Below are 27,936 nucleotides of genomic sequence, written 5' to 3'. Positions count from 1 at the left end.
TAACAGTCAGTTAAATTGGTATCTATGAAGTTGTCTGTGATGTGATCTTATAAAGCACTGGCACCCCAGCGAGAGTGTTCCATTACTTTGGGCAACATGCTACCTGAGACAGGCTCAAGCTCTGTACCGAGTAGGCACTTAGAAGACTGGACTGGCATTTGGCATAAATTTAGAATTTAATAATTGTATCCCCATTGTGTAATTTCATGGAAAGATATTAAGAACTACATCTTATCTAGATTAATCAAATTTTCAAAAAACGTTAATTTTAGCACCATATTCCTTAGGCACAATATAAAAAAGCCACTTTTTAATAATTTATTTCACTTAAAAAAAAGTCCTTAACACCCATTACCAGAAACTTACATTTAATTACAAAAATAAAAATACAGTAGTTATATGACAATTACGGCATACAATAATAAATGACATTTAACTTTCATTTGGTCACATCATGCTAATTGCCTATTCTAGTTCATGTTTCCAATGCGTGTAGACAACATTCCTGCCAGATCATGCCAGATTCGGCTTAACCGTCGTGTTGTAGTGTAAACACATATTCCATTATTTTAACAAGCTTCAGGCATTAGGTGGTCAAACGTTTTTCCATGCACCTCATGTCTCAGTTTACCTGATTGGCTGTTGCAGTGTGAGCTGACAAATGACAAAGTGTTAAAGATGCAACAGCCAAGGCGAATGGAAACAGAAGAATATGCATATACACACACACACACACACACACACACACTTCCCTTCTTCTGAAGCAGGTAAGCACTTTTATAGAACCACATTTTGTTAAAGTAAAGTAGCTAGCTGAGGTACTGGATTTGGTGCAAGGCTAAAAAAAGCTGGAAAACTTGCATACAAGTTAGCCTTCCAGAAGCAGGAATGGGGACCCATGTTTCAGATGAAGGCACTAGTAGTTCAGCATTCAGGAGCTTCCAGAAGACATTCACATATCACACATTTTTCTCAATCCCACAGCGTAGAGAGGAGACATTCATTGAAAAACTACAACTGCAGAAAAAGATTCAATCACATAAGTATGAACCCACTCGGTGACAAGACCACGATATGGAAAAGATCTAAAGATTAGCTAGCTACATATCTTGCGTCATTTCGGTTTCTCGCAGCTAGGGATTTGGTCATTCACGTCAGTTCGTTTTGGCTTAAAGAGTCACATGACTTGGATAGCAGTTGTCAGAGAAACGACTGTGCACTCCGCTCTGAAATAAGAAAAATTGTACAATTAGACTGGATGGGAACATTTTAAAACAATTACACAAAGCAAATCGCCTCAGATTTATGAGATGGCTTGGGAAAGGGTTTCTGGGAAAAGTGATGGCAGCCTGGCCCGAGGCCTTCTGAAACCAAAACACACACCATTCTCTCTCCTAGCAATCCCTATTTTGGCAGGGAACACAAATTCCATTTCTCCGACAAATTGAGAAAGCTACCAATGGCTATGATTTCTAAAGAACTCCCGGAATACATAGGATCAGGTGCCGATCGTGCTGGTGTCGAGATTCACCTGCATGGTGGTAAGTTTGAAGACCACATCCACTACTCAACCACAAAAGACATACAATAAACAGGCAGAGACACAGCAGGTTTGCAGATGGTGAAAATGAAGGACTTAACTCACCATGTGTGGAAACAGACGTCACTGAGTTTGCAGGGATACACATAACAATGTCAATGATAAACAATCAGGGATGAGTAGCTTATATGTACTTTAATACACACAAATGTCCACAAACTACTGTTCTATTCTGTGAATAAGACTTTCCTGACCATTGTTACTGTCTCATTATTTGCACAAAATATTCCTGCGTCAAATAAGTAATCTTCAGTTGCATAAGGAGACTATGATAACTGGACAGAACAGACCTCTGACAAACATAAAAAATAAAAACACATTTTCTTATTGACAACAGATCATATTGCAAGGTCCAGACACTATAATCTTCAAATTGTCTAAATTTGCAGTATATCAGTGTGAAAAATCAATACAGCCAATTTTATCTGATATATACACGTTTAAATTTCATATTGTGTCATGAGTTTTTAAAATGTCAAGTGGAAATTTTACAAAAAATGACACAATGTACTTTACAAAAGGGTTTAATAAGAACATGCAACCAGATACATTTGTACTATGATACAAAACACAAATGCTTTTCAAAATTATTTCCTTGATTATATCACCTGGTATTAAAGTAGAATAAACCAAATGGCAACAAAATCAAAACAGACAAAAAAAAAAAAAAACACGATGACAGCTAAAGAAACAATGTCTCAATATAAAATAGCTTTTTTTGACATCTTTCCTATTTTGTCTGGAGCTATAAAGCAGAACACTACTGACGAATTTGACAATAAAACTGTTTTTTGTAAATATTAACATAAAACAAATGGCTATTGATTACAGTACAAATCAAGAATATGCCTAACCCTTCTCTCAGTCAGTTTCCAGGCCACACAAAATGAATTTCGATTTATAGCAACTTTTTAACTACCAAATGAACTTCGTGACTTCAGAAGACATTTTTAATGAATGTAATGGAGGTGGACTGGAGGAGGACAAAGGGCGTGGGGCTGAGGTGACAGCGGTGTGTGGAGGATGCGGGGGCCCCATGCTGCAGGAGTTTACTACCTGTTGTTGTTGGACATGGCATAGTGAGCCTGTCTCTGCTGGAGGAGCTCTGTGATTGCCAAGAGCTTTTTCAAAACATGCTACAAAACAAGAGAAAAAGGTTTGCAAATACAAAGTGTCATGTGCTCTTGTGCTTGGCTCACAGCGAATTAACCCAAAAGTAAAAATGAAGTTTTTCGCAATAATGAACTGTGAAAACTTTTCAAATTCAACCACTGGATTATTAAATCTCATTGTTTCCTCTCAGAGGTACAGTGTCTCCTTTGAATACTTGTCTTTTTTCTTTTGATAAAAAGCTAAGTGCGGCTTTCTACATACAACAATCATGGCCTGGAAATTAATTGCTTCAAAGATCAGAAAGTGCTGAACGAAGTGATGTTAAACCCATATGCATGGCAGTGATAGAAATGGTGGTTTTAAGAATTCTGCAGGCAGCCCGTGGTACTTTGAACTTTGGCGAGCGGGTGAGTAATGCGGTGAATGACCCAGACAGTCAGTCAGTCATCCACACTCACCTGCTGAGGACCTCGTTCATTGCTTAGGGTTCGAAGCTCATCGGAGTGACCAACGCAGAGCTCATGCAGCGCGGCCAGATCTCGCGACAAGTCTGTTCTAAACTGCTCTGGCGTCTCAGGGAGGTCAGGGACATTCTGAAAGTTGCAACAACAACAGCGGTAACATTTTTCAATCATTTTTAAGTCCGCAAACGTAGGGCTCCATTGATTTATATATTCCTGGCAGTGAAACCGGAATCTGAAGAGTGCAGGGAGAGAAATGTCCTTACCCCAAGCTTATCTAGAAATGTGATCATTTGTTGCTTGTTGTTTTTGATAAATGGATTGACCCCCTCCATATAGGGTTCCTACAACAGAACAATAATTACAGGAGATACATACAAGCCTACAAGAATATCAAACCGGCAGAAGTCATATCAGTACAAACCAAATATTTATGCAGTTTATGCCGCTGTATCAATATGTGCAATTTGTTCAGAAGGTCCCAGTTAATATGCATGTGTCTCGGTAAGATGGGAGAACAGACTGTCATGCCATTCAGGTACCACAGGATTTGTAAATTTTCCACACAAGTTTTTTTTGGGAAAAGGCAGCCGGTGAGATATAAATTTATCATTTGTAAGAAACTGACATTTACATTTTATTCGTTCAGCAGACACTCATACCAATTTGATGTATATTTCTGACAATCCCTAGAGCAATTGGGAATTATGGGCCTTGCTCAAGGACCCAGTGGTAAAATCACTCTGCCAAGCCTAGGATTTTAACGGGCGACTTCCCCATCACAAGCACTGCATCCGAACCCGGGGAGCCACTGGAAAACCCCATGCAAGGTACATCCCAGCCTGGTGGACCATGCTGTCTCAGATTGGCGACAGGCCTCACTGTCACTAGATGACAGGTGGCTGTCTTTGATCCTTACCTTGGCTCCAAACTCAACAAGGTTTGCCAGATTCTGCACAGACTTGGCGACAAGCGTGAGGGTTCGGGCGGCAGTGACAGAGGGCGGGTCTGGAGACAGACACAAGTACAGGGCTCAATGCTCGAAGGCGACATGATGCTGTCTGTAGCTTAACCCCATCCACATCATACCGAAACGACTGGTTTAATCATGCAATGTGTGGAGGTGAATTAATAAAGGTGGGGGGGAGTGGAGAAGATGCCTTCAAAAGGAAACCCATACGCATGATTTTTGGCATCATCATGTAGAGCAATCTTACCAGTAATTATATTGAACGTCCTTGGGTTGAGGATTGCAGGGCAAATCAGTCTTAGGAAAACAAAACCACTGGAACAGGAAGCAATTTTACAAGTTTAAATCAACTGTTGTACACAAGAATATAGTTTTATACTAATAACGCTTAATGACATCTATAGTAGAACTGGACTAATTTACACCAGTAGCTGCAAGAACAAAATGTTTATAGGCAAGTAGATTAAATACCTGACAACTCTGGTTCTCATGGTCGCGTTGTCAGGCCATTTCTGCTGGACTGATTTCTGCAAGCATCCATAGATGAATCTCAATTTCCTACAAAGTCAAAAAAAAGGCAACAGAAAAAAAAAATATATATAAATGCATTATTTACGTCTAAGCAGAAATCTCCATTTCCAGATGTAACATACGGAGCGGACCAATTTTGCTCCGCGAAACGAAATCGTCACCGACCGTGGCAGAATGTCAGCGGCCGAGAAGATCCTCTCCACCAGCTCTGACAGGATGCTCAAAAGGTGCGTCTGATTCAAGTTCACGTCTTCATTCTTTTCCAGTTTGGACGGGTTCAGCTGGAGCAGGGAGAGCAGTCGTTAATCTTTTCGCAGTTCAAGGAGAAAACCCTACTGGCGTTCCCCTGTGCAAAGCCAAGGCCGGAAAGCAGGAGCGCTAATCCTAGCGATGTCCTGGAGGTTGCGACAGGAAGGACTTGCATGACTTGGAAGGAGTTCAGATGATTCCAAACCCGTGTGATTTTCCAACACCACCCCCCTCCCCCCCAGGCTCAATGATGCCAAGCCTCAAGCTGACTGTGTAACCTTGCGTTCAAACAGGGACACAACCCCCGATTTAAGCCAAAGTACGAAAACTGATGACGGAAACAGAAGCTGAGAATTTCCCCCCAGATGATGCTATAAGCGTTGTTCTGAGGTCCGTTGTGGAGAAGCCCAGGGCACTGCTCAAACTGTACTAGGGGGATTAAACTGATGGAATCTGGCTGTAAAATGATCAGAGGGAGAGACCTACCGGAACCGGGGTAACGAACCATTAAATGGTCCAACCTCTCAGGTATTCTCAGTCAGTATTGATGTTAATGTAATATATTCACGGTGAAATCCCATCGCGGTCACTAGCCGAGTTAACTTCCACCCCAATCACTGTCCAAAGCACATTAATCAGAAATGCTCAGTTACAGCCGGGCTGAATGTTCCGGCGTTTCTGAACCGCGGCATTACCTCACAGGACTGCTTGCACTCCATGATCTTCAGAATGGTGTCCTTAAGAACATGCAGGACAAAGGGTGTGGAGGTAGCCTTCATGTACTGCTCCATGAGCGTGCTTGCCAGGGTGGTGGCTCGGAACAGTGTGGCGGCCTCATCTGAGGACAGCCAATCAGAGGTAACTCGTGGTTTAATCCAGACGATACCCTTCTCTACTCAGTTTTGGACTTTGCCAGTTACGCTAGTCTTACTTCAGCTCCTAATTGTTAGTTACTAAGGTAACGGCTTTGGCAAACAAAATTTGAATCGATCAGATATGATCATTGTTGGTGTTCCAACTGTGAAATATTTGCTTTTGGAAAAGTCAAAACCTGCTCAAACTGCAACACTTGATAGACCTGAGTGATGTACTAAAAAGTGAGTTTTACACTCCCAGAGTTAACTCGACAGAGCCAGGTTAACTAACCCTGACTGTGGATAACAGTGGTTATGATCTCAGTAAGTTGACCCAGGACTTGCCTGCACATGTCCACATAAAAGCATTGCAAACTAAATGCAAGCCTTTGATAGGTAGGAGGCAAGCAATACCCAAGCAATACCCGCACCACCCTGCCCCACCAAACATTAGGAGGAAGAATGAAGCGAAGGGCTACCTTCCATGCTGATCTCCCTGTCGTTCAAGGTCCTCAGTAGGACAGCTTCCAGGTTCTGGAGGCGGAATATCCTGAGGAGGATGCTGGCCAGGAGGCCGCGGTCCTGCCCGCAGACTTGGGCCAGGCCATAGACCACATGGAAGTCTTTCAGGAGGACCAGCTGCAAAAGAACAGGACCCATCGCTCACGTTCATGCGCCACAACCCGTCACAAACCCATGCACATTTAAAAATCTTGTACTAATTCTGTACTATATTTTGTACCGTTTCTGGGCATACAAGACCCATTCTTAATGTAGATGTTCGGAGTCGACACTGTAGATTAGCACATGCTTCAAGGACTGGTGGTTTCACTCAGTGTGTGCAGCTTGTATGTCTCCCTCTATTGGCCTTTGCCTGTGGGCCCTAGTGCTCAGGTGAATCGGCGGCAAACGGTTAGTTCCGAGAATTTTCCGACATGGATACGCTAAATGCTAATCGGAACGGCAGCGGCACTGCAGAAACGGCCAGACCCTCGTCCCCCAGAGGCCGGCCCACCTCCTTAAATTTGTCGTACTCCTCCTCGGGCATGATCTTCTCCATGGAGTAGCGGGCACGGACGCGCAAGGAGCCCGGCTCGATGCCCTTCAGGGGCACGTGGGAGCTGAGGGGAAACCACTCGTCGCTGGTCTGTCCTCGCTGCAGACGACTCAGCTGGCAGCACATGAACACTGGGGTGTGGTGGGGGGGCGGGGGGGGGCGGGGGTGAACCAGGTTATACCTCCACAAGAGCATCATCACCATTATTAGCATCATAACACACACACACATATATAACATACACATAGGACACTGATAGAATATCAAACATACAACAAAATGAACATACAGTGGTCTCCAGAATTATTGGTTTCCTTAGTAATGTAATTTTTCCCAAGTTTTTCCCTTCTAAGCACACACGACTCTTTAAACACTCTGTAGTGGTCATACTCGCACATGATTCCACGTCTTATTGAGATGTAAATATGAGGTGACATCCCAGCCAAACTCCCCAAGTCATCCAAAATTAGACTAAAGCTTCCGAGTTTGAAAAGTAAAGACAGTTTGAGCCAAAAAAAATAAAAATAAAAAATGGCCACAGATGACAGCAGGAGAACTGCAGAAGGTACCACCACTGTGGAGTCACCAAGCCTCCAGAGCTAAAATTAACCCCCATCTCCATGCCAGCAAGTTATCTGGAAGTTGTGCCAGGAAGCAGGAAAGGGTCTCTATCATCAAACGACATACACACAAGACCTGGAGCTTGCTAAACATCACCAACATCTTTATAGGAATCTGGTTAGGCAAAGCATTGTGTCTGGCTAAAAAGAACACAGATGGATAGTGTCACACATGTAGAGAGGATGGTGATATAGTCTGGAATACGCACTGCCACAGAAACCTGCCTACCTCTTCCAGGAGGCTAGAACTGAGCGGTGGCTGGATCTTCCAGCAGGAATACGGTCCAAAGCATCCAGATGAAAATAACTAACCGACACCAGAATCAAGATTTTGCAATGGTGGTAAATAATAACTCAATAATTCTGGAGGGCACTGTATATATACACGTAGCATTGCTGCTGTCCTGCTGTTCGCATTTAAATTTAGAAATATCTGAAATGTACATTTTTTGGCCATCACCTACGGCTGAAAGCAGAGATAAAGCAGAGACCGTGACGGAGGGCAATTCACTCTCGAGTTCCACCCTCCAGAAGTACAGCTGTGCCGCTACGAGGCCGAGGCAGCGGCGGAGGTGCAGACTTACGGATGTCGCTCTCTTTGCTCTTTTTCGTCTTGTTGCTCAAGCTGATTTCAAACCGGTTTATGTCACTCGAGAGGTCGCTGAGTTAAAAAAAAAAAAGTTCATATACAGTTATGCATATATGCAGACATATTTCCTCGCACACACACACACACACACACACACACACACACACACACACACAAATCAATCAGGGGAACCAAAAATTAAGAATAAAATTCCAGGAGAACCATCCTCCATGTTGTATCTATTGAATACCTAGATGCAGCTAACGGATTCTCCTCGTAAACATGGGCAGCGATAAAGGCAAAGGTGAGAATAGCAGCGACTCACTCGAAGACAAACTCCTCTGCCCATACGGGGTTCTGTCCTTCACGCAGGTGAGTCTTTGCCACCTGCACGCTGTTCAGGTAGATGTTGCAGTACGGGTTGGTGAAATGTTTCGTCGGCAGTTTGTGGGCCTCTTCAACGTTAAGGATCAAACTGTTCACCTGAAAGGAAAAAAAATGAAAATGCAATGATAGAGGCCTGCAGCTTCGCATCTAAAGGGTATGAGTTTGATTCCCACCCCTGGCTGTGTGTATTCCAGTGCAAAGATGTCTCCAAACTGCCTATAGTGCATCACTGTCAGTGTGTGCCCTGTTGTGGGCTAACATTACACCCATAGTGTATAAGATGTGTTCCCTGGAAAATGGATAGCTCTTCAAAACCTCTGGTCGCCCACCATGTTTCGGCTCTCGTACCTGACGGAGGCGGAGCTTGTTGGAGGAAGACTGCGCCGGTTTCCTTAAGTTATTACAAAACGTCTGCAAGCATTTCATCCAGTCCTGCAGATTACAAAGATCAGGTGCAGAGATGAGATTATGACGCCCTGGACACTCATCATAAAAACGGAGATGCGCGTTGAGGCTGCTGGAAACATGGGCTCTTCTTCAGCCGCGATAAAAATATATTCAATATTTCACAAGGAAAAACTGCATGGAAAGGATACGGTTAGGCGACGATTCCAAAGATTACAAACAACATCTAGTAGTGTTATTTAAATATAAACTTTAAATTGAATAAACTTTTTTTTAACCATCCTGCTGACAAAAATCAAGAAAATAAATTATATTGGACCAATAGCATGTCTTAAAGTGGAGAATTTCATGTGGTTATAGAAGGGGAAAAGCGCGGAATGAAGCACCTCATCGCCTCCAGCGCACACGCCTTCCTACCTGAGTCTGCTCAGAAGAGTCGCCGGCGAAGTAAAAGATGTACTGCTCTTCACTAAAATGCTGAACCATGATCTGGAAACAGTTTGGCCTGTAGACAAACAAGGACAGCGGGGCATGGTAAGGCCCGTGAGCTGGAGAGAACGGATACCAAAGCATCCAGGCTACCGTTATCGTCGTCGTCATTGTCGTCGTCGTCATTGTCGTCGTCGTCATTGTCGTCGTCGTCATTGTCGTCGTCGTCATTGTCGTCATCATTATCGTCGTCATCATTATCGTCATCATCATCGTCATCATCATCATCATCGTCATCATCGTCATCGTCATCATCGTCATCATCATCATCGTCATCATCATTATCGTCATCATCATTATCGTCATCATCATTATCGTCATCATCATTATCGTCGTCGTCTTACGGCGGGACACCGCTCGGTGCCCCTAGCATGCTGCCCTGACCTGTCGAACAGGCTGTCGTGGACACCATACACGTAGCACACGCTCAGGTCGATCAGGCCTTTGGGTTTGGTCGCCCGCTTCTCGCTCTCGAAGTAAATGAGCTGGGCGTCGCTCCCCTCCAGGATGAAGTACAGGGGCTTCCAGCGTTTTCCTTTGCCTGCTCCGCAAGCGGCGCGACAGGATACAGAGTAAATACACAAAGCCACGATCAGCCACTCTGCGAACACTGCCCTACAACGGGGGACACACCTTTCAGGAACTGGAGATAACCCTTCTTGACGATGTTTTTATAAAATGTGTCCTTAGCCTTTTGCCGGATAGTCTTATAAATCTCCTTCCCGTCCGCCGTTTCAGAGTACACCTGCTCCTGATGCTGATGATCACAGTAAAAACTTGTTACAATTCAGCAGTAATAGCTGTGTAACTGCCCACCCCAGCCCCCCATAACTGGGGACACCATTCCTACCTGAACAGGTACTGGGTCTTTCAGGTAATATCCCTCCACAATCTGCTCAGTTTTGTAATGGTCGATGACATCATCGATGCTATACAGAAAAACAAAAAAAAACACAAAAGAACAATGTGGACAAATACTTAAAGAATCCCAAACAATGGCCACCGTCACATCTGAACAGAGGAGGGGTGTGGAAATCTGCCCTTTACCTGTTGTAGTACCGCCCCCCCACTGTGAACTGGTGGTTGGGAGTGGGGCAGATCTTGAACCTCTGGATGTTCTCGCCCGTGCGGTAGAAGAGCGAGTAGTCCCCGGGAGTGCTGTCGGAGGGCCTGACCAGGAAGCCGCACACCTGGCCGACTAGGCGGGGGCCGGAGCGAAAACACGGTGCGTCTCACTTCGTATATTTCACTGCTACAGCCCCGCGCCATGACTACTACGGCTTAGAAGCTCCTTTTAGACAGGCAATCAAGTTTTTATAACAGATGTGTCATTCAAAGATATTCTAATGTTAATTACAATTATCCCACAGACCCAGCCCATCACTGCAGTCGTTCCTAAGCCTGCAACTCTGCTACTGCCTTCTATTTAGCTACCCACAGGACAGAAAAACCAACAGCAACAACAAAGGTGTCTAAATTGCGGCATGAAAGTAAACCGACGATCAACATTAGACAGCAGGCAGAGGCTTACGTGCGTAAAATAGCTTAAAACTTCAACATCATGCCATCAAATGCTGCTTTCAGTCTTGGATACGTCTGTGGGATTTTTGATGGCATTTTCCAAAGCAACGCTATTTACTCATTGAGCTTTTATGTCACTGGTGTCCTTGTTGGCTAGTTTCAGCCATTTTTAATTTACTAAGCATACTATTATCCAAAGCGGAGTACAAGTGAGGCATATAGCACATTACAAACATATGGCTGACAAGGAGTCAACTAGGCACAAGTGCAGCTAGGCTGAGCTTCCAGTGAATGAAGTGCATGTAGCACTGCAGCAATTACTATCCAGCAATCAAAGCAGATCGAGCAATTCACTGTTTTTACTCAAAGCACGTGTATGACAAAAAATGCGATAATATGCATGCAAAAAAAAAATGCGATAAGTAATATGCAGCCAAGTATCTTTTGTATTTATCATCCAGTAAATGAATGTAGAGTATTAAAATGTATTCATTTTTCGTGTTAAAATCCATTGATCACATGAGTGTGCAACATTAAATCGATCAATTGTCTCAGAGTGACCATGACCCATAACAATGGTACATGCGCCCTGCGGACGACAGCAGGAGTTACGGCGAGAGCCCGCTACCTGTCATCAGCAGGCTATATGCTTCGGATTTGCTGACTTTTCCGTGATACCACCTGGGCGATGGAAGAAAGCACATTATTAGTAAAGATAAACTACTGAGACAAAAGAAAAATCACTGCATACCCTGGAAACCAAATCACTGGACCAACCAAGCACAATCAAGTACAGGAATTTAAATAATAATAATACATACACTTTTCCCTCGTGTGGATCCTCCTCTCGGCCCTGAAACCACCGACAAAGCGATTTAAAATAAACCATGTAAGCATAAATATGAAGCTGGCAAATAAAATGGACCTAATGAGGATTCCCATTGGCATGAGGCCTAACCTACCACTGGCTGCACCAGGTCCTCCACAATGAGGCCCTGCTCGTCAGTGCGCAGATTGGTCACCCACATCCAACCATCCTCCAGCTCGTTGTGCACGATGAACATGTCACCCTTCAGGAAGCTGGCAGGAGGACGGCACATCCGATGCAGGAGAGCATTAAATAAAAAGGCTCCTTCAGGATATAACACATTTATAACAGTGCATCTACTCACGTCAAGGCTGGTCATGCATTTCGTTGCATTTGTCTTAATTGTCCTGCCATGCAATTCCGTACTTGACCAGCAGATGTCAACATATTATCACTTGACTTTTTTTTCCCCAAGAAAAGCAAACACACACAATAAACTAAAGGCATTTCTTTCTACTTTAGTTGTTAAAAACACGTCAGCTGAATATTTTTGAAACATTATGAAACCCACATCTGGCAAAGTTTCCAATATCAATACATGAAAAACAAAATGTCCCCTTTGGGGTGACTTATGGACTGACCGCCTCTCCGCTCCAAACAGACCCTTGGCTGTACCTGATCTCATCCGTGTCCGGCACCTTTGTGTAGGGCAGGATGGCTCTCACTCGCCGTCGGTCCTCCACGGGCTGCAAAGACAACCAAAGCTCTCTGTCTCTCCTCAGAAATGTTGGTACCCAGAAAGGGCCTGCTGTGCCTGCTGGTACTTCCACGGTGCTGCAGTACGGACTGAACGGACACATCTCAGAACTACAATCCAGATGATGACGTCATCATCTGAGAGACTATGAGGGATATATTTTAGCTCGGGACTCTGCATCAAATCCCCACCTCTGACATGGGGGGGACTGTATGTATGTATGTATTTAGAATGGGTATACAGCAAGCAGTCAATCTGTAACAGTAGCGTGAATTTAATCTAAAACTGTTATTTTAATGTTATCTAAAAGTAAATGAGTGGATTAGAAACCGCTCTTTTTCTTTTATGCATTTATTCCGTGTTACTGCTACCGCTCAGTCGCCATCTTTTGCACCAGTAGATTGACCTCTGGTGGCATGTGCTTTGCACTACAACACATCGCCTCAACACAGCATTTCCATATCAGTTGAACGAAAAGAGAAGAGGCTGCATTTTTCACGACATTAAAAACAATATCAGGGTTTCTAAATACTGGGGTGTAACGTAATACCGTCATGCAGTGCACGCCTACTTTCCTCCTTCAGTCCAAAGACATGAAGGGCAATTAGTGTTTCTAAACAGCCTATAGAGTCACCACGTGTGAGATTTTGCATGGATGCCCCCTGCGATGGACTGGCACCCCGCCCCCCACAATCATGACCAGGATAAGTGATTAGAAGGTTGACGCAGGGATGTTATCACTCTCAATCAGCAGCGGATCATAAATGAGGCCAATGTTCGCAGATTTGTCAAGATTCGAAAAAAAAAATTATCACCAAGCCAGGCTGCAAGGTGACCTGCCATTTGTTTATATTTTTAAGACCATCATCGTATATCACATGAAACACTGAGAAAAACCGAGGATTGGCGAGGAGGACTGGGTATATGGATCAGACTCCAAATTAGAATTGTTTTAAATTAATAACCGGGAATTCAAAAACAATTTTGAATTACGGTTCCAATTATCGATTTCTATATGAGCATTTTTGCAAAATTTTCAGTAAGGAGCACCAGTGCTATGGGTGGAATAAGTTAGCGTGGAGTCGTGGCAAGGGAGGAGGGGAAACTATATTCAAAGCAGAACTGGCACATGAGGTGGGGGGGGGAGGTCAACAACATCAAAAGCACTTCTTACAGGAGTAAGGGGTAGTGCATTGGTTTTACAGGTTATCTGAGGACAAGGGTATGAGTCAGTGGTCAGATAAATGAAAGAAAGAGATGGGGGAGCTCCTTGTGGTATTACCTCAGGTGGGGGGACTGGGGAAAGCAGCTTCTCCTCTTTCAGCAGGCATGACACATAGCTGTAGTAGCCAATCAGGTCTGACAGGGAGGAGAACCGACGCCCCCCGATGTAGTAATCGCCACACATGGCGATAATCCTGCAGATGAACAAGCACTTGCATTAGCATGGACGCTACATGATCTGGATCTGTGCCGACCACTCGAAAACCCGTGGTGAGAAGTTCTCTGAACACATCCAGTGGCCAGAAAGCCTCCGTCAGATCTAGAGCCAACATCCGGCACGATCTCTGCTGGTTACGACTCGGTGCTTGTGATCGGAAGGTTGCCAGTTTACGTCCTGTGGTGGGCAGAGTGATGTCACCTTGGAACCTTTGAGCGAGGGCCTTAACCCCAATTGCTCCAGAGACTGGCCGACCCCGATTTATCAACTGTATGTGTCGTTGGACAGAAGACTCTGCTGAATGAATGTCAATGCACAAATTCACCACCTCAGGGAAATCATTTAGAGCAAAAAACAAAAAAACATGAACAATAATCAAATAAATTACCCACAATGCAAACACTTGAAGCCAGGAGTTAAGCAGCAAAGACAAAATGGGGGGGGGGGGGGGGGGGTACAAAATCAATGTTATACGAAGTTCACACACAGATGCAACGTTGTCACATAGCTCGTAGCTTATGGTCATAAACTTTTTAAGGCTTGATGATGTAATCAGTAATCAGACAAGTAACCTGGTGTCAGTATCAACAGTAACTAACTGGTTATTACTAGACACAAAGCAAGGTAACAGTTCAGCCTTCCAGCCTACGTTTGCTTTGATGGTGGTACGCAGCTGCGGCTTACGATAAGTTCGTGAACCACTGCTTAAGAGATTTAGACAGTCCAGGACACAACATGTCTTTAGATCATAGTTAAATCCGGCCTGGCAATTGATCATTTTCTGCTAAAACCGCTCCACCCCTCATGCTTTTAACACCAGCAGATTATCCATATTAGGGATGGGAATTTCAGGCAGAATTACTAACCAAATAAAATACATAAATGACGACACATAAATGATTGATCCTTGTTGGGAATTTCTCTTATCGCCTATCCCATCCTTCTCTCCATGGCACACAGACACACATGAAGGTGACAGTAAGCTTGGCAGCGAAGGGCAGCCACCTGCAGAGGCGCCATTGGTGCTGGGGGTTAAGGGCCACGCTCAAGGGCGATCATCAGTCGTGTACCCAGAAGTATAAAGCAGCCTTTATGCTGCACACTAGCGTAATCAGAGCTTAAATCAATAACCCTCTCTTCCTTTCTCCGAGGAAAACACCTTCGATACACTTTCGAGTGGCCAAAGTCTCAGGGGAGGGAACTCCCCTGGAAACCACGGCATAATTTTAACAACCGAGATAAAAATACAGTAAAACCTTGGAGTGCGAGAATATTTTGTTCCGGAAATGTGCTCGTAATCCAAAGCACTCGTATATTAAAGTGAATTTTCCCCATTAGAAATAACGGAAACTCAGATGATTCGTTCCACAGCCCAAAAATATTCATATAAAAATGATTAATACAAAATATAAAGTAAAAAATACATCAAACAAATTAACCTGCACTTCACCTTTGAAAAGAATCGTGGATGGTGTGAGGGAGGCGAGAGAGAGAGAAGAAGAGGAGGGCTATTTTGTAGGACGACTTTCACTATAACGGAATCACTATCATCTGTTGGCTTTTTGTGCGACTTGAACAAGGATCCCATCCAATGACAGCTGCTTTTGCCTCCTTTTCAATTTTGCGGAAATGTTGACATTGCATTGTCCTTAAACAGACTTATCGCTTGCACTGCTACACCCTTAATCGGGTTGTGCTTTTCTACTAAATTTTGACTAGGGATGCCGACTGAGACAGAGCATGGGAAACGATTACCCAATTCCGCAGTGAGAGAGAGAGGGAGAGAGAAGAACCATCGGCTCAGTTGTGATTACATGATGGTAGGCGGACAAATCATATAAAGAACACTCACATTACAAGTCCTCGCTTGTATATCAAGTTCAAATTTATTTTTAAATTTTGTTTGTCTAGCAAAACACTCGCAAACCAAGTTACTCTCAATCCAAGGTTTGACTGTACATAAAAAAAAACCATCATACATGAATGACATTTAGGGTAAAAACACATATTACTAAAGTTATACCAAAATACAAAGCTGCGCTATGACAACTGATTTCCCGCTTACTATACAATAGAAAGTTTTTTCAGTAAATTTTCTTGTCAAAAAGCACTGTAAAAACATTACTATCTCAAAACTCAGTGGTAAGACAATGTTTCAGTTACTAAGTCACAAGAAAATATTTGTATTCTTCCAACAGTTATCATTCAATGTAGCCTATGAGTATGCAACAACGGTAGGATGCAACATCGAATAACTGGAAATTGAGTTAATATAAATTTCTCAAGTGACTACACTCAATTTCCTTTATGAATGGAACAAAAGGAGGCAAAAACCGGCATGTAACAATTCACCCTCTGAGTTCAACCCAGCCTGGATCTGCAGTAGTGGTAAGAGTACATTTATCACAGTTAGCAGAAACCAGAAAAATGAAAAACATAACTTAAAGATGGGTTCATCCACATCTTATAAATATATTATTGTATTTATAGTTATTATATTTATAGTTAAACAAAGCAGACTGAAACCGACGCTCCTGGTGCAGTGGGTCTCCCTGCCGCATCACGGGTGATAAGCGACTCACCTGAAGTGGTTGACTGCACCGGTGACGCTGAGGAAGGAGAGCACGAAGGAGCCGGGCCGACGCTCGCTCTCGCGGACGAGGTAGCTGCCCGGGGTGCGTGCCTGCCGCAGGCGCTCCTCCGCCATGCCACGTTCCAGCTTGCCATGGAACCACCTGCGAAGAGGCGCCCACTCCTTGGTCAGTCAGTCACGTGCCGGCCATGCTCCCACACACACACACCGTTTTCACAATTCAACAACGGGAAACCCAACAAATAAACGGTCATCACTCCAGTGGATGATCGCTGGATTACTGTAAGGGTACGGCTACCGCACAAGGGATGGTCTGGCAGAATATGCCCACAGGTCTGTGCTCGCAAGTAACAATGCTGTGTTAATTTCAGAAAGGCAGTGTGTAACTACTGCAGTACCCAACATGCATGATGCTTAACCTCAACTATTCCCAAAACATCCAGGCAACACATCTGAGATCTGAACCAACTACTCAGTAACTCTAGACCATGGTTTCCTAAATCCAGTTCTGGAGAATAAGTTTGCCACACAGTCTGCAGATTTTCCTGCTCAACACACACCTTATTCGGCTTACCAGCTAATAGACAGGTTTAGTGAGTATGTTCGAGCAGGAAAACCTGCAGATTGTGTTGCAATCCTGTCCTCTAGGACCAGATTTGGGGAGCCCAGCTCTATACAGTAGTGCAGACCTCAAGTACTGAAGACCAGCTCACTGTCATGTTGAATTTACAATCACACCATTGGCAATAGTTACTGATTTACTTTTCAGCAAATTTTTCCCAAACCTCCTTCAGAAGTCAATAAATCGCCATCAACACTGTGGAAAAGCTGCTGCCGTTATTTCCCCCCTCTTCCCGTCTCAGGACCCCATTCTCCACGGAGAGCAGAGCACCTGTCACCTCGCGCTGTGACACGTCCACAAAGCTGAGCACAAACCAAAGGATGGCATATTGCTAACCCATCCATATTTCATTAGCAAACATGAAATACCTAACCTAAGGATTTAAAATATTTACCTAAAAATGACTGACACTAGTCACAGAACTCCAACATACCTTACACCTGAATTTAATCAACAAACATCACATAAGTACATTTTCCAGTTGGAAGAGAAACCTGTAAAATCAGAGTGCTTGAAGGGATGGCAGCAGGCCCTGTGTAGCTAAAGTGCCCAGACTGCAGACCATTCTATAGTTACCCGACATGGGACATCAACTCTCCTCTTTACTGAAATTACATAGTCATCCCGCGGAAACAGCTGGACCATAATCTGCTCCCCTGCTGATTCTCTGCACTCTTCAGAGTCCAGGATTTCTTTGTCTTCTCTAAACTGGTCCAATTTAATCTCAATCCATTTAACGTTAGTCTTCCCAAACTGACTGTCTCTGGGTGAAAACCCCGATTTTCCCAAAGTTCATATGAATTCATCTCGGAATCAGATCTGCAGGATGGGTCCTTGACACGTGTATTTGAACAGCAAGAACAGTAAACCAACGTTGCTCAAGAAATAGCATCACAGCCTTTATGGGAAGAGCTCCTGGACTTTTCAGACCACGTATGTCACACGGAGGGTCTGGTGGAAGGGTGGGGGCTGTGAATCTGCAGTGTGGGAAATGCACTGTGGGACAGGACAGTAGCAAGCAGGAAGGAGACAGCGAGCGACCACTTAAACATCAGGACATCAGTACAAGTGCAGCTGCTGCACGGCAATGCACATGCAGAACCAATATACAGATGCGTTATATAGCTCAATATAGGGTCGTTCAGGGTACATTTCACTACATGTTGTAGTTGTATAACTATGTATGTGACAATGAATCTCTGTGCGTCATATTACACACGATCCTTAGCAGCATATGCTAAGCTGGAAAATAGATGTTATAATAGATTAAGGGTATATGGGTGTGCAGGGGGGCATGACTCACAGGAAGCCGGAGTCAAATGACCTTAGTCTCCATCTGCAGCACCTGTCCCTTGTGCTGGGATCGGCTTACGTAGACAGAGCAGAGGGCATCCAGTGTGGAACGACACCAAAAGGTTTTCGCCCTTCACTTTCTGGACAAAGTATACTCTGGACAAAGTATACTCTGGACAAAGTATACTCTGCACTGCTTTGTGTCCTTGGTAGCTAAAAGCGCTGCTGCACCCAGAAGCACACAGAGTCACACACACTGGCTACTAGACTGCACACCACCAGAACCAAGAGGCCAGGGCTGCAGTGCACAACTTGGGCCAGGAGGGGGAGCCAGATTCTCAAAGCTGCCTTTAAAAGTCGTCTGGAATTCCTGATGCATGCCTCATCGACTGATCCACCTTCAGGGGAATCTCTCTTTAAACAGGTGCATGAAGGCCCAGCGCAGAGCACTTGTTCCTCATCCTCAAAGCCGCATGACTAGCACCGCTGGGGATATATTCCGGCACCTGACGGAGCTTCCGTGTGCTGAAGCGAGGGGCTGAGAGCCAACACCGCAGCTTCAGCTGCACTTCAACCATGTCGCTCAAGACCGGATGCCAGAAAGTCACGCCTGCAGCCGAGACCGTTTCCCACAAATGGGGGACGCCTCTTTCTGGGATCCGGGCTGCTGTTCCTCAACACGGCTACAGTAGTAGTTGCATCCATTCCCCTTTCTTATCTGATGGTTCATTTTCAAGTGAGGTTTTCTGTAGCTGCAGGTTCCCCATTCACACCTCCCACCAAGCCCCTACTCAGTAACTGGTGCAGATTCAAGCCATTTGAGCCACGTCAGCCAATGGGATTGGACAGGAGGCAAACTCACGAAGAAGAAGCGTTCACATGCGCGCTTGATCACGACTGCACGCATTTCAGATGGGGCTGTGAGTGATGCTGGAACAAGCCGGCAAAACCGCCTCTCTCCCCACACACACATTTCCCACCACGTCTGAGACACTCCCTCTCAGATATAGCATCTCTTCCTCCACCACCCACTCACACAGCCCTCCTCTGTCCCTGCCAGTAAAGCAACACTGCTGTGACGCCATCATTGTAACAAAACGAAGTCCCTTCCACCATGCTAATGCTAATCAAACGTCTCTGAATCAACTGCCAGAAATCAAAAGGCATTAATGACGTCTCACAATGAAGTTATTCATTTTCTCAATACATCTACCCCAAAGGGAGGCTCCCACAGCCAGCAGCTACAAAGACCATGCATCTACACAATTTTATGCAAATCCTTTTGCGTGCATATATACACTCTAAGCCTGTCATTCTTCATTCTTCCATGTGCCAGAGCAATACCAAGCCTGGACCCTTTACCCTTCTATACAGGGTCTGCAGGAACTTCCCTTTTCTCTGCAGAATCACATAAAATCGGCAGCAGCACCCACACGTGTGCAAGATGAAGAGGAAACGCCACACGTCCCACGCGCTGGTTTACATAAACTTTAAGCGATGACACCCCCATCAAGCCACAGTCAACGCATGGGCTGACGGTAAATATAATTAAACGCGACAACAGAGAAAACTGGCAGCGCTGTGGAGCTCCTGGACACGTGCGGCTGGGCTTCCGGGAGAGTACACTGCCTGCCGCTCCGGCACTCATGCCCTGACTGCACTGGTCTACTGAGCTGCTCTCAGTGCTGGACATACAACTACAGAAGCGCTTTGTTTACATGTCTGGGGGAGAAGGGAGTGCAAGAGTGAAATTAAGAGGAAATCCAGAGGGAGAAGATTCTGATCGCGATTCCTACTAGAGTGTTTTTCCTCACCAGTCACCTCTATCTTGCTCACTGAGGGCTTTGGGCAGGGATAACGTAAAGTGGCTTTGAGAATGTAACGTTGTGATAATGCACTAACAAATAAAGTTGAATTGAACTGAAGAGTTTGCGACCTACAAATCCTGCTTTCAAGCTCAGGCTCCTGTCCGTCATGCTGAACCACAGCCCGTACCGTCACCCAGTACGTTCTCAGTTTCAAACCCATGACTTGCAGGATCTGGTGGGAGGGAGGGAGGGCACGCATTACGTCTAGGGTGGTCCCGATATCCAACCACAGTCATGGCAGGGGGGTTTTGTGTCAGCATAGTATCCTGAGGAAGGAGAGGAAAACAGGAAGGGGGGGGGGTGAGTGCAGGCGATGATACGCTGGCATGATGCAGCAGGATGCCTGCGAGCGCAAAAGTGGCCTCACTGATCCGGACAGCCGTCGACAGCACTGCAGTGACCGAAAAAGCTGCATGTTACCTTCAGGCATCGCAATTTAAATGATACATCCAGAAGTCTGTAGAAATGCACCGTAAATTTCTGCAGGTTTCAGGTGCCATTATCAGTTGAAACTGTAGATATCGTAGGAAGCAACTGAGAAGCAACCGAGAAGCCGGGTCCTTAGATAATCCCATCCTCTGTTAGTATGGCGAGTCCGATTACCTCTCCGAAGTTGTAAATTCCGATGAGCGTGACGTCACTTCCGACCAATGTGCCGTTCGAGTTACACATCGTGGAACAAACATGGCTGCCTCCACGTACACATTGCTGTGACACGTCGCTTTATATATTTTAGCAGATTTGGAGCAAGATTCTTTTTTTAAGAGAGACAAACAAACAAGAAACACGAACTAGTCAAACCACATTAAAAGCTTTACGGCCATTTTAGTAGAGCCGTACCGATTTTATTTTTTCCAGAGGCAAACAAATTACTAACAAGACACTAAGAAGGCTGGTAAAAATCTGATATTGCTGCTGGGATACTGTTTACGATACGGTATTGGTATTCTCTAAATCGAACACGTGCATTTACATTTATAACTATTAATACATTTAACAAAATAAACATTTTTAAATATTTATAAAATAGAGTTACTGTTGACTCTGTAAGCCGCAATGCTGAAATGACAACACGGGAATCTCGGACAACGAAATTCTCTCCGACATCGACATCGGAAAAGAGGCATGTTTCCGACAGGAAGCGACGTTTTTCATAACGTTTTTATCCGAATTCCGACTCAGAGAGAGATAATCGAATGCAGAACAGTGCCGCGCATGTGCAAAACCACACAAAACCGACCAATCAGGCTGAAGCCTCTTTCCCAGGCTCATTAATGAATCAGACATCGCTGTCATCGTCAAACTGGCAGTATTGCAGTAACCTGCATGGGGGTGAGCGGTTTACTGGATAGGTTCATATACATGTGCATTTTGACTGTAAAGCCTGCCTGAAATGTACATCCAAAGAAACACCATGTCAAAACATAATTGGTTGCATTTATGAAGCATGTCGGAGGAAAGAAGGTTTAGATGGATGTAAAAGGAACGACAAATCTGACTTCTATAGCAAAACTGATACATCGAAACATGATGAAATAATGCACCTTTAATAAGAGTCGTCTTCATCAATCAACATCCAGAAAACACTTTCTAGCAGAAATGCTGAAAAACATGTAGCAGTCACAAGTCAAGCTGCAAGTTGTGAAACTACCACGTCCACTTTGACCCGAAACCCGTTATGAAAACACCCACAAAGGTAACTACCCATATAACAATTATATACTCGAATAATATACTATCAAAACAAGCGCCACACAACCAAGAGAACTACAAAATATAATACGAATTACACACGCCTCCTTAAAATCCCTGTGATTTAATAGTCGGCCAACGTCGGCCTGAAAGTTGCACCTATGCAACATGACAAAACAAAAATACACAGCACTGCAGAAACAGCACCACAAATACTGGCACGCAGCATGTAGATCGCAGTGCTAATAAGAGACGGGACAGCAGCAGCCTAATCAGCCCCAATCTAACCTAGCTATGTTTGATCAGTCAGACGATTGATAAATTAAGGGCACAGACCTGACCTGAAGGTCACTGGTTCAGGTTCCAGGCATGGAGCCCACAGCCCTGGCCCTGAGCACAGCGCTTACATTTACATTATTTGGCAGGTGCTTTTACCCCATGTAACACACAACTGAGAAAGCTGCGTCACTGGAACAACTGGGGTTAAGGGCCTCGCTCAAGGGCCCGGCTGTGACATCACCCTGTAACCTATGGGATTTTAAACTGGCGGCCTTCCGATCACAGGCATGGCGTTTTAACCCGAACCACCCCAGTGAAATATCAGGATAGATGAAAGGGCAAAAGATTAAGCTCTTTCACACTGACTAGTTCAAAGGGCATATACACGTTAGAGCTGATTCACGCCGAGCTTCCTCCTCGCCTGCTCTCGTGAACATCATGCATCGTTAGCGGCCGCGCACCGAACGCGTCACTTGCTGACGTCAGGCCAAAACGGCAGAAAGGCAGGCGAGATGGCTGCCGAGTGACTTACGGCACACGGCCGTGCATCTCTAGAGGCCCCCGATGACTTCCTGGAAAATACTCCTGACTGCACATTAACAGAGAAAACGAATGTTAATGCAGGCCAGTATGTGAGTGGGCGACAGCACTATTTAAAGTCCTCACATCGAATCAATTATCGCCCACAAAGGGGCAATAAGCCTAATAATATAAAATCAAATGAACGGAACTGTACTGCAGTGGGTAACACTTCTCAATGAGTTCAAAGATGGATGCACATCAGCAGCATACACTTTCTTGAAATAATACTCTAAAAATATTTCTTTAATTGCATTAAAAAGGTGTTCGGGTAATAATGCTATTGTGCTAATATTGACAGAACTTTTGTCAAAATGCAAAACACCGAAATAATGTTTAATTAACGTTACAACATTCCCTGCCAGCATCGAGAAGACCTTCGCGTAACGTTGGCTAAGGTTCGGAGAACGTCCCCCGTTAGATGGGGAACAGGCGAAGCCAGCAAGTCAAAATGATGCAGGAGCAGTGGCTAAACCCCGGTCTTCTGTGGAGGCATGTTAAATTAAGATGGTACATTAGTGCCCTCATGAATTACAGCATGACACTTGGCTTTATACGCCGCATGAGGAAAGTCTGATGCATCATAAACGGCAGCTTTTGCCACAAAGACAAACTGCAATGTAGTAACAGGCATGTGACGGGAGGACAGCGTTAAGGCACTGGGTGTGATGTCTCTGCCTTTCAATTAACGCTGCAAATCCCCACCCCCCCAATTCTAGCCAAATTACAAAATTACACAAAGAGAGGGAATGAAGCTTATTCTGTTTGCCTGTCCCAGTCCCTTCAAAATCAGCTTCACTTTGCATATCGAAGAGAGAAAAAACAACCTAAAGGCATACAGGCTGAAAAATACCCAGAAATACATTCCTACAAGAGAGAATCTGATGAGCCTGGAATAATAACATCAGACAGACCCCATCTAAACAGATGTGGAGGTCAAGATTTTTAACTTTTTTCTCACTCTTATAAAACGTCATTCAAAAAGACAGGCAAGTGAATGTCACTCTTGACAAACTGGCTGCACATAGCTCTCGGGTCCCTCCTCACCGTGGATGTAACACCAGGCACTTAAAAACGAAACAAACTACCGTTACTAACATGAGCTGCAAACTGCAACACACATGCCTTACAGAAAAGCTGTATAAGCTCACTCCACCATTAATCGTTAAAGGCGTCCAAAGAAAGCCAGTGCCTTTATTCACAGATAAGCTGTAAATCACTGACGGACTTCTCCGTCTTTCACAAAAGTGCCAGGAAACTGCCAACTCCTCATAGTCGAAATGACGAGTAAAACGTGAAGCGGAAAGACAACACCTGCGAAGCCAATTCTCTGGGCAGCGCCTGACGGCAAGGGTGGATACAGTAACACCCACCAAAAATAGACCCTTAGACACCGAACACCTTGACGCAGAGGAAGCTGACGCTGCCAATATCACCTTTCTAAGGCACTTGGGCATCTCATCTGCAATTTCCGGAATTTCTTCATGGTTTCAGGGTGCAAGACACATTCCCTTGAGTGATAATCAAATATGCCATGACCTAGATAACAGAAGGATCCAAGACTGGTATAAGAGTCAGTCTCTGTCTTTACGTGTTTGTTTTTCATCAAATGTGATGGTACATGGTGGTCCACATGGAGCTGTAGGACCTCACCATGATAACATCAAGTGCAGCATGGTTTACTACACAGTAGCAATCGCTGCACTGCATGACTATAAGCAACAATCAGTGAACCTGAATTATTAAGACACAAATGATGGCACTGATACAGCAAAATACAATACAAATAACCCTCCCAATGTTTAGGACGAGATAACAGAACCAATCGAATGCAGAGTAGAATTGCAACACCTGCAACAGCAAACGATTCAGAAATTTCAGCACAACTTTCAAGAACAGCAGGCAAGCGCTCTGAAACCGCACTTAAGAGAAACAAGGTTTGTGACAAACATATCAATGTGCAGGAGAGATGATTGTATAGCAATACAAACAAATACATCCCACCTACGCAAATAAACACAATTAAAACTGAGAGGACCAAATAATTTCTCTCAGCATGATGCCCACCAAACATACAAACTATGACAGACTGATGAGCATATAACCCATTGTGACAAGCAACCCTATAATCGTCCTAGACAAGGACAGATGCGTTTGTCACCCAGAGTGACATGATATTGTATTTTAGGCTTATAACTTAAAATGAGGGCATAGCACAGGGAAAAAAGTAGAGCAGAGCATTCAGGACCTCAGTCATTCAGATTTCAAGCAACAAAGAGACCCCTCAAGACAGTGTGCTAGTGCAAATGACTGCTACACCAAATCCCAATATCTCACAATATCTCACAACTAGCTTTACATAATGCCTGCCCACTGCCAGACTGCAACTCCGCAATACCCCATATACCCTGAATTAGGGAACCACAATTAAACACGTATATTTCCAGGTCTACAAAAGACACGAATCATAAAATTCATTACATCGCCGCACGTTCGTGCTGATGGACAGACGGACAGATAAATGGACAGACAGACAGATAAGTAATGGTGAAGAAAGTGCAATGTAGATTGCAAAGTAACCAAGACACTGTAACAGGTAATAAAGGTACCGGGCCGGTACTGCAGGCGCCCTTACTGGTCGGTAGGCGGCGCAGTCAGGGAGAAAGCGACCTCCTCTTCCTCGTACTCGGGACCGTCTAAACCGTCTCCTTCGTCCACTGAGCCGGAGGGCGGAGGCGGTAGCGGAGGAAAGGCGCCGGGCCCGTCCGGACTGCCGGTGGTGGGCGACGGTACGCTGGCCGGACTCTCGGGCGCGGGGGCGCAGGGCGTCACGCTCCTCTCGACCGGACCGGGGACAAACGCCCCGTCAGGAGACGCGTCCGGGGAGCGCCGGGCACCGTGCGGGACCGGGGGTGGCGCGGTGGGAGGCGGCGGGCGCGGCTTGGAGAGAAACGGATAGCGAGCCGTGAGGGGGCCGGTGTCGCCGCCGCCGTCGTCCGCGGCCATCATCATTCCGCAGCTAGAGAGTGAACGAGCGAAGGGGACGGCCGCCCCCCGGCCCCCTGTCTGCACGGATCTCTATCACAGCCTCCCCGTCTTCAAGACAAAAAAGGAGACTAAAGTCTGAGCTGGTCGCCGTGTTAAAAGCTCCGCGGCACCGAGTCTAACGCTTAAGCAGCATCTCTGAAAAAAAAAAGTTTCAAGTATTCGCTTGATTTCCCCCAAACTTGCAGCTTAAGGATGGCGCTGCGGGTTTTTATTCCCCCCTACCCAAAAACACGCCGGGACATGTCGCTTCCCGAGTCTCTATCCCGCGTCTTCCCGTTTTTGTGCCACTTTCCCTCGGCGGCTGCTACATATCGGGAGCCGATTGGCGGTTCTCCGCCCTGCTGCCCCCTATACGGCGCAGCCTTTCCTCTTCGGGAAAGAAAAAAAGCCAGAAGTGCAATCACGTTCGTCTCATTCGCCTGTGGGGTGGGAAGATTTGCGGCGTCTCTCTTGCGCAAGTCGCTGTTCCCCTCTGCTCCTGCCGCCCCACGCAGCCGCTTACAAGGCCGGCGATTCTGCCAGCCATGCGTACTTTCTCTCCCTCTCTCTCTCCGCTCAGATCCCGTCCCGGCCAGGCAAGACCAAACGAGCCCAGAACCATCGGCACGCTTCCATCGGTATCATCTGCAGTTGCCGGTATTTCCTCGTGGTCTCGGGGGTGGTACACGTATCTCCCCTCTCCCAAGTGATAAACGCGTATTCCATAACCTAGATAATAGACGATTTCAAGATTGAATTTAAGAATTTTCCACTGGGGTCAAAAAACCCCATACTAACCGGTGTATGTGTTGTGAAGCCGTATACACAGTAAACAATGAAACGAAACATTGTTCCTCCAGGACCATGGTGCAACACCAAGTACAAGAAAACAAAAACAACACAAGACTACACAAGTGCAGGCAGCACAGAAGTATACAGAGTGCAGTGAGAGCAAATACTGCAAGATAAACACAAGAGCAACAAAACAGCATTACAGGACAAGGCAACTCAGTGCAGCCGATAAAAAGGCAGTAACAGGATTCCTTTGAATGAATACAGTATTTGACAGATACTGTAGTTCTAGCAGCAGAAGTGTGCAAAAAATACAAGATTTAGGTAGATGCCAGTGATTAATTGTGCGCACAATAGCAGCAGCAGGACAGAAAATGTGCAATATATAATAAAGATAGGGTATATGCAGTGTGTAGGGTCCAGCTTTTGATTCAGTTCTGATTCAGAAGTCTGATGGCCTGTGGTTAGATATTGTTTCCCATCCTGGCAGTGAAGGTCCTTACGCTACAGAACCTTTTGCCAGATGGGAGGAGGGAGAAGAGGGTGTGGGAGGGGTGTGTGGGTCGTCCACAGTGGTGGTGGCTTTGCGGTGGCAGTGTAACGTGTAAATGTCTGCAATAGTCCAATAGTACACAGGGAACTTTCTATAGTCCCGTAGCGAACCGCGACGCAGCTACACAGGGAACTCTCTATAGTCCCGTACCGAACCGCGATGCCGCGTTGCGCCTCCTCTCTGTATGCCGCCTCATCCTTCCCATTGATCAGACCCACCACAGTTATGTCATGAGCACACTGGATTATGTGGTTTGAGTGGTGCATTGCTGCATGGCGGTGGGTGTTCCTGCTGATCTTGACTGACTGAGGTCTCCCAGTCAGGAAGTACAGGATCCAATTACAGAGGGAGGTGCTGGTGCCCAGTAGGCTCAGCTTTCCTGTCAGATGCTGAGGAGTGATTGTGTTGAATGCCGAGCTGAAATCAATGAACAGCAAGTGTCCCTTTTGTCCAGGTGGGTGAGGGCCAGGTGAAGGGTGCAGGTGGTAGCATCATTCTTTGAGCGGTTGGGGTGAAATACAAGCTGCAGTGGGTCCAGTGAAGGGGGCAACTGTGATTTTATGTACCTCATCATGAGCCTCTTGAAGTTTATTGGTTTTTAAATCATCACCTACTTTTATCCAGTGTGGTGTACAGTTGAGAAGGTGGCATAAGCCATTCGCTGGAGAATCTGGGGTTAAGAGCCTTGCTCAAGGTTACGATGGTGACATCATTCCCCCAACCACAGGATTTGAACCAGCAACCTACTGATGATGGACACAGAACCATAACCAGCGGGGCCACATA

At 45.3% G+C, this 27,936-nt stretch overlaps 1 protein-coding gene across 2 annotated transcripts; it reads right to left on the bottom strand.

Annotated features, from left to right (window-relative positions):
* Window positions 1-304: 304 nt before the first annotated feature.
* rasa1b (RAS p21 protein activator (GTPase activating protein) 1b) lies at window positions 305-26,387 on the bottom strand. Of its 2 annotated transcripts, XM_049019956.1 has the most exons (26): window positions 25,414-26,387; window positions 16,435-16,587; window positions 13,694-13,829; window positions 12,330-12,400; window positions 11,809-11,926; window positions 11,668-11,699; window positions 11,475-11,527; window positions 10,373-10,523; window positions 10,176-10,254; window positions 9,959-10,082; window positions 9,710-9,866; window positions 9,254-9,341; window positions 8,780-8,863; window positions 8,370-8,527; window positions 8,040-8,116; window positions 6,794-6,966; window positions 6,258-6,417; window positions 5,620-5,762; window positions 4,841-4,956; window positions 4,616-4,702; window positions 4,392-4,459; window positions 4,094-4,182; window positions 3,441-3,518; window positions 3,172-3,306; window positions 2,657-2,736; window positions 305-1,226 (listed from the first exon to the last, which is right to left on the bottom strand). In XM_049019956.1, the coding sequence occupies exons 1-26, from the start codon at window positions 25,788-25,790 to the stop codon at window positions 1,178-1,180; spliced, it is 3,036 nt and encodes a 1,011-aa protein (XP_048875913.1). In that variant the 5' UTR covers window positions 25,791-26,387; the 3' UTR covers window positions 305-1,177. The 2 variants fall into 2 exon arrangements, with proteins under 2 accessions (XP_048875913.1, XP_048875914.1); XM_049019957.1 differs by lacking the exon at window positions 305-1,226 and having other exon boundaries at window positions 1,721-2,736.
* Between the last annotated feature and the right edge of the window lie 1,549 nt (window positions 26,388-27,936).

Source organism: Brienomyrus brachyistius, chromosome 7, assembly GCF_023856365.1.
Source record: "Brienomyrus brachyistius isolate T26 chromosome 7, BBRACH_0.4, whole genome shotgun sequence".
NCBI classification, from domain to species: Eukaryota; Metazoa; Chordata; class Actinopteri; order Osteoglossiformes; family Mormyridae; genus Brienomyrus; species Brienomyrus brachyistius.
Note: the sequence above shows the minus strand (reverse complement) of the source record. Positions and strands in the feature narration are given on the sequence as shown.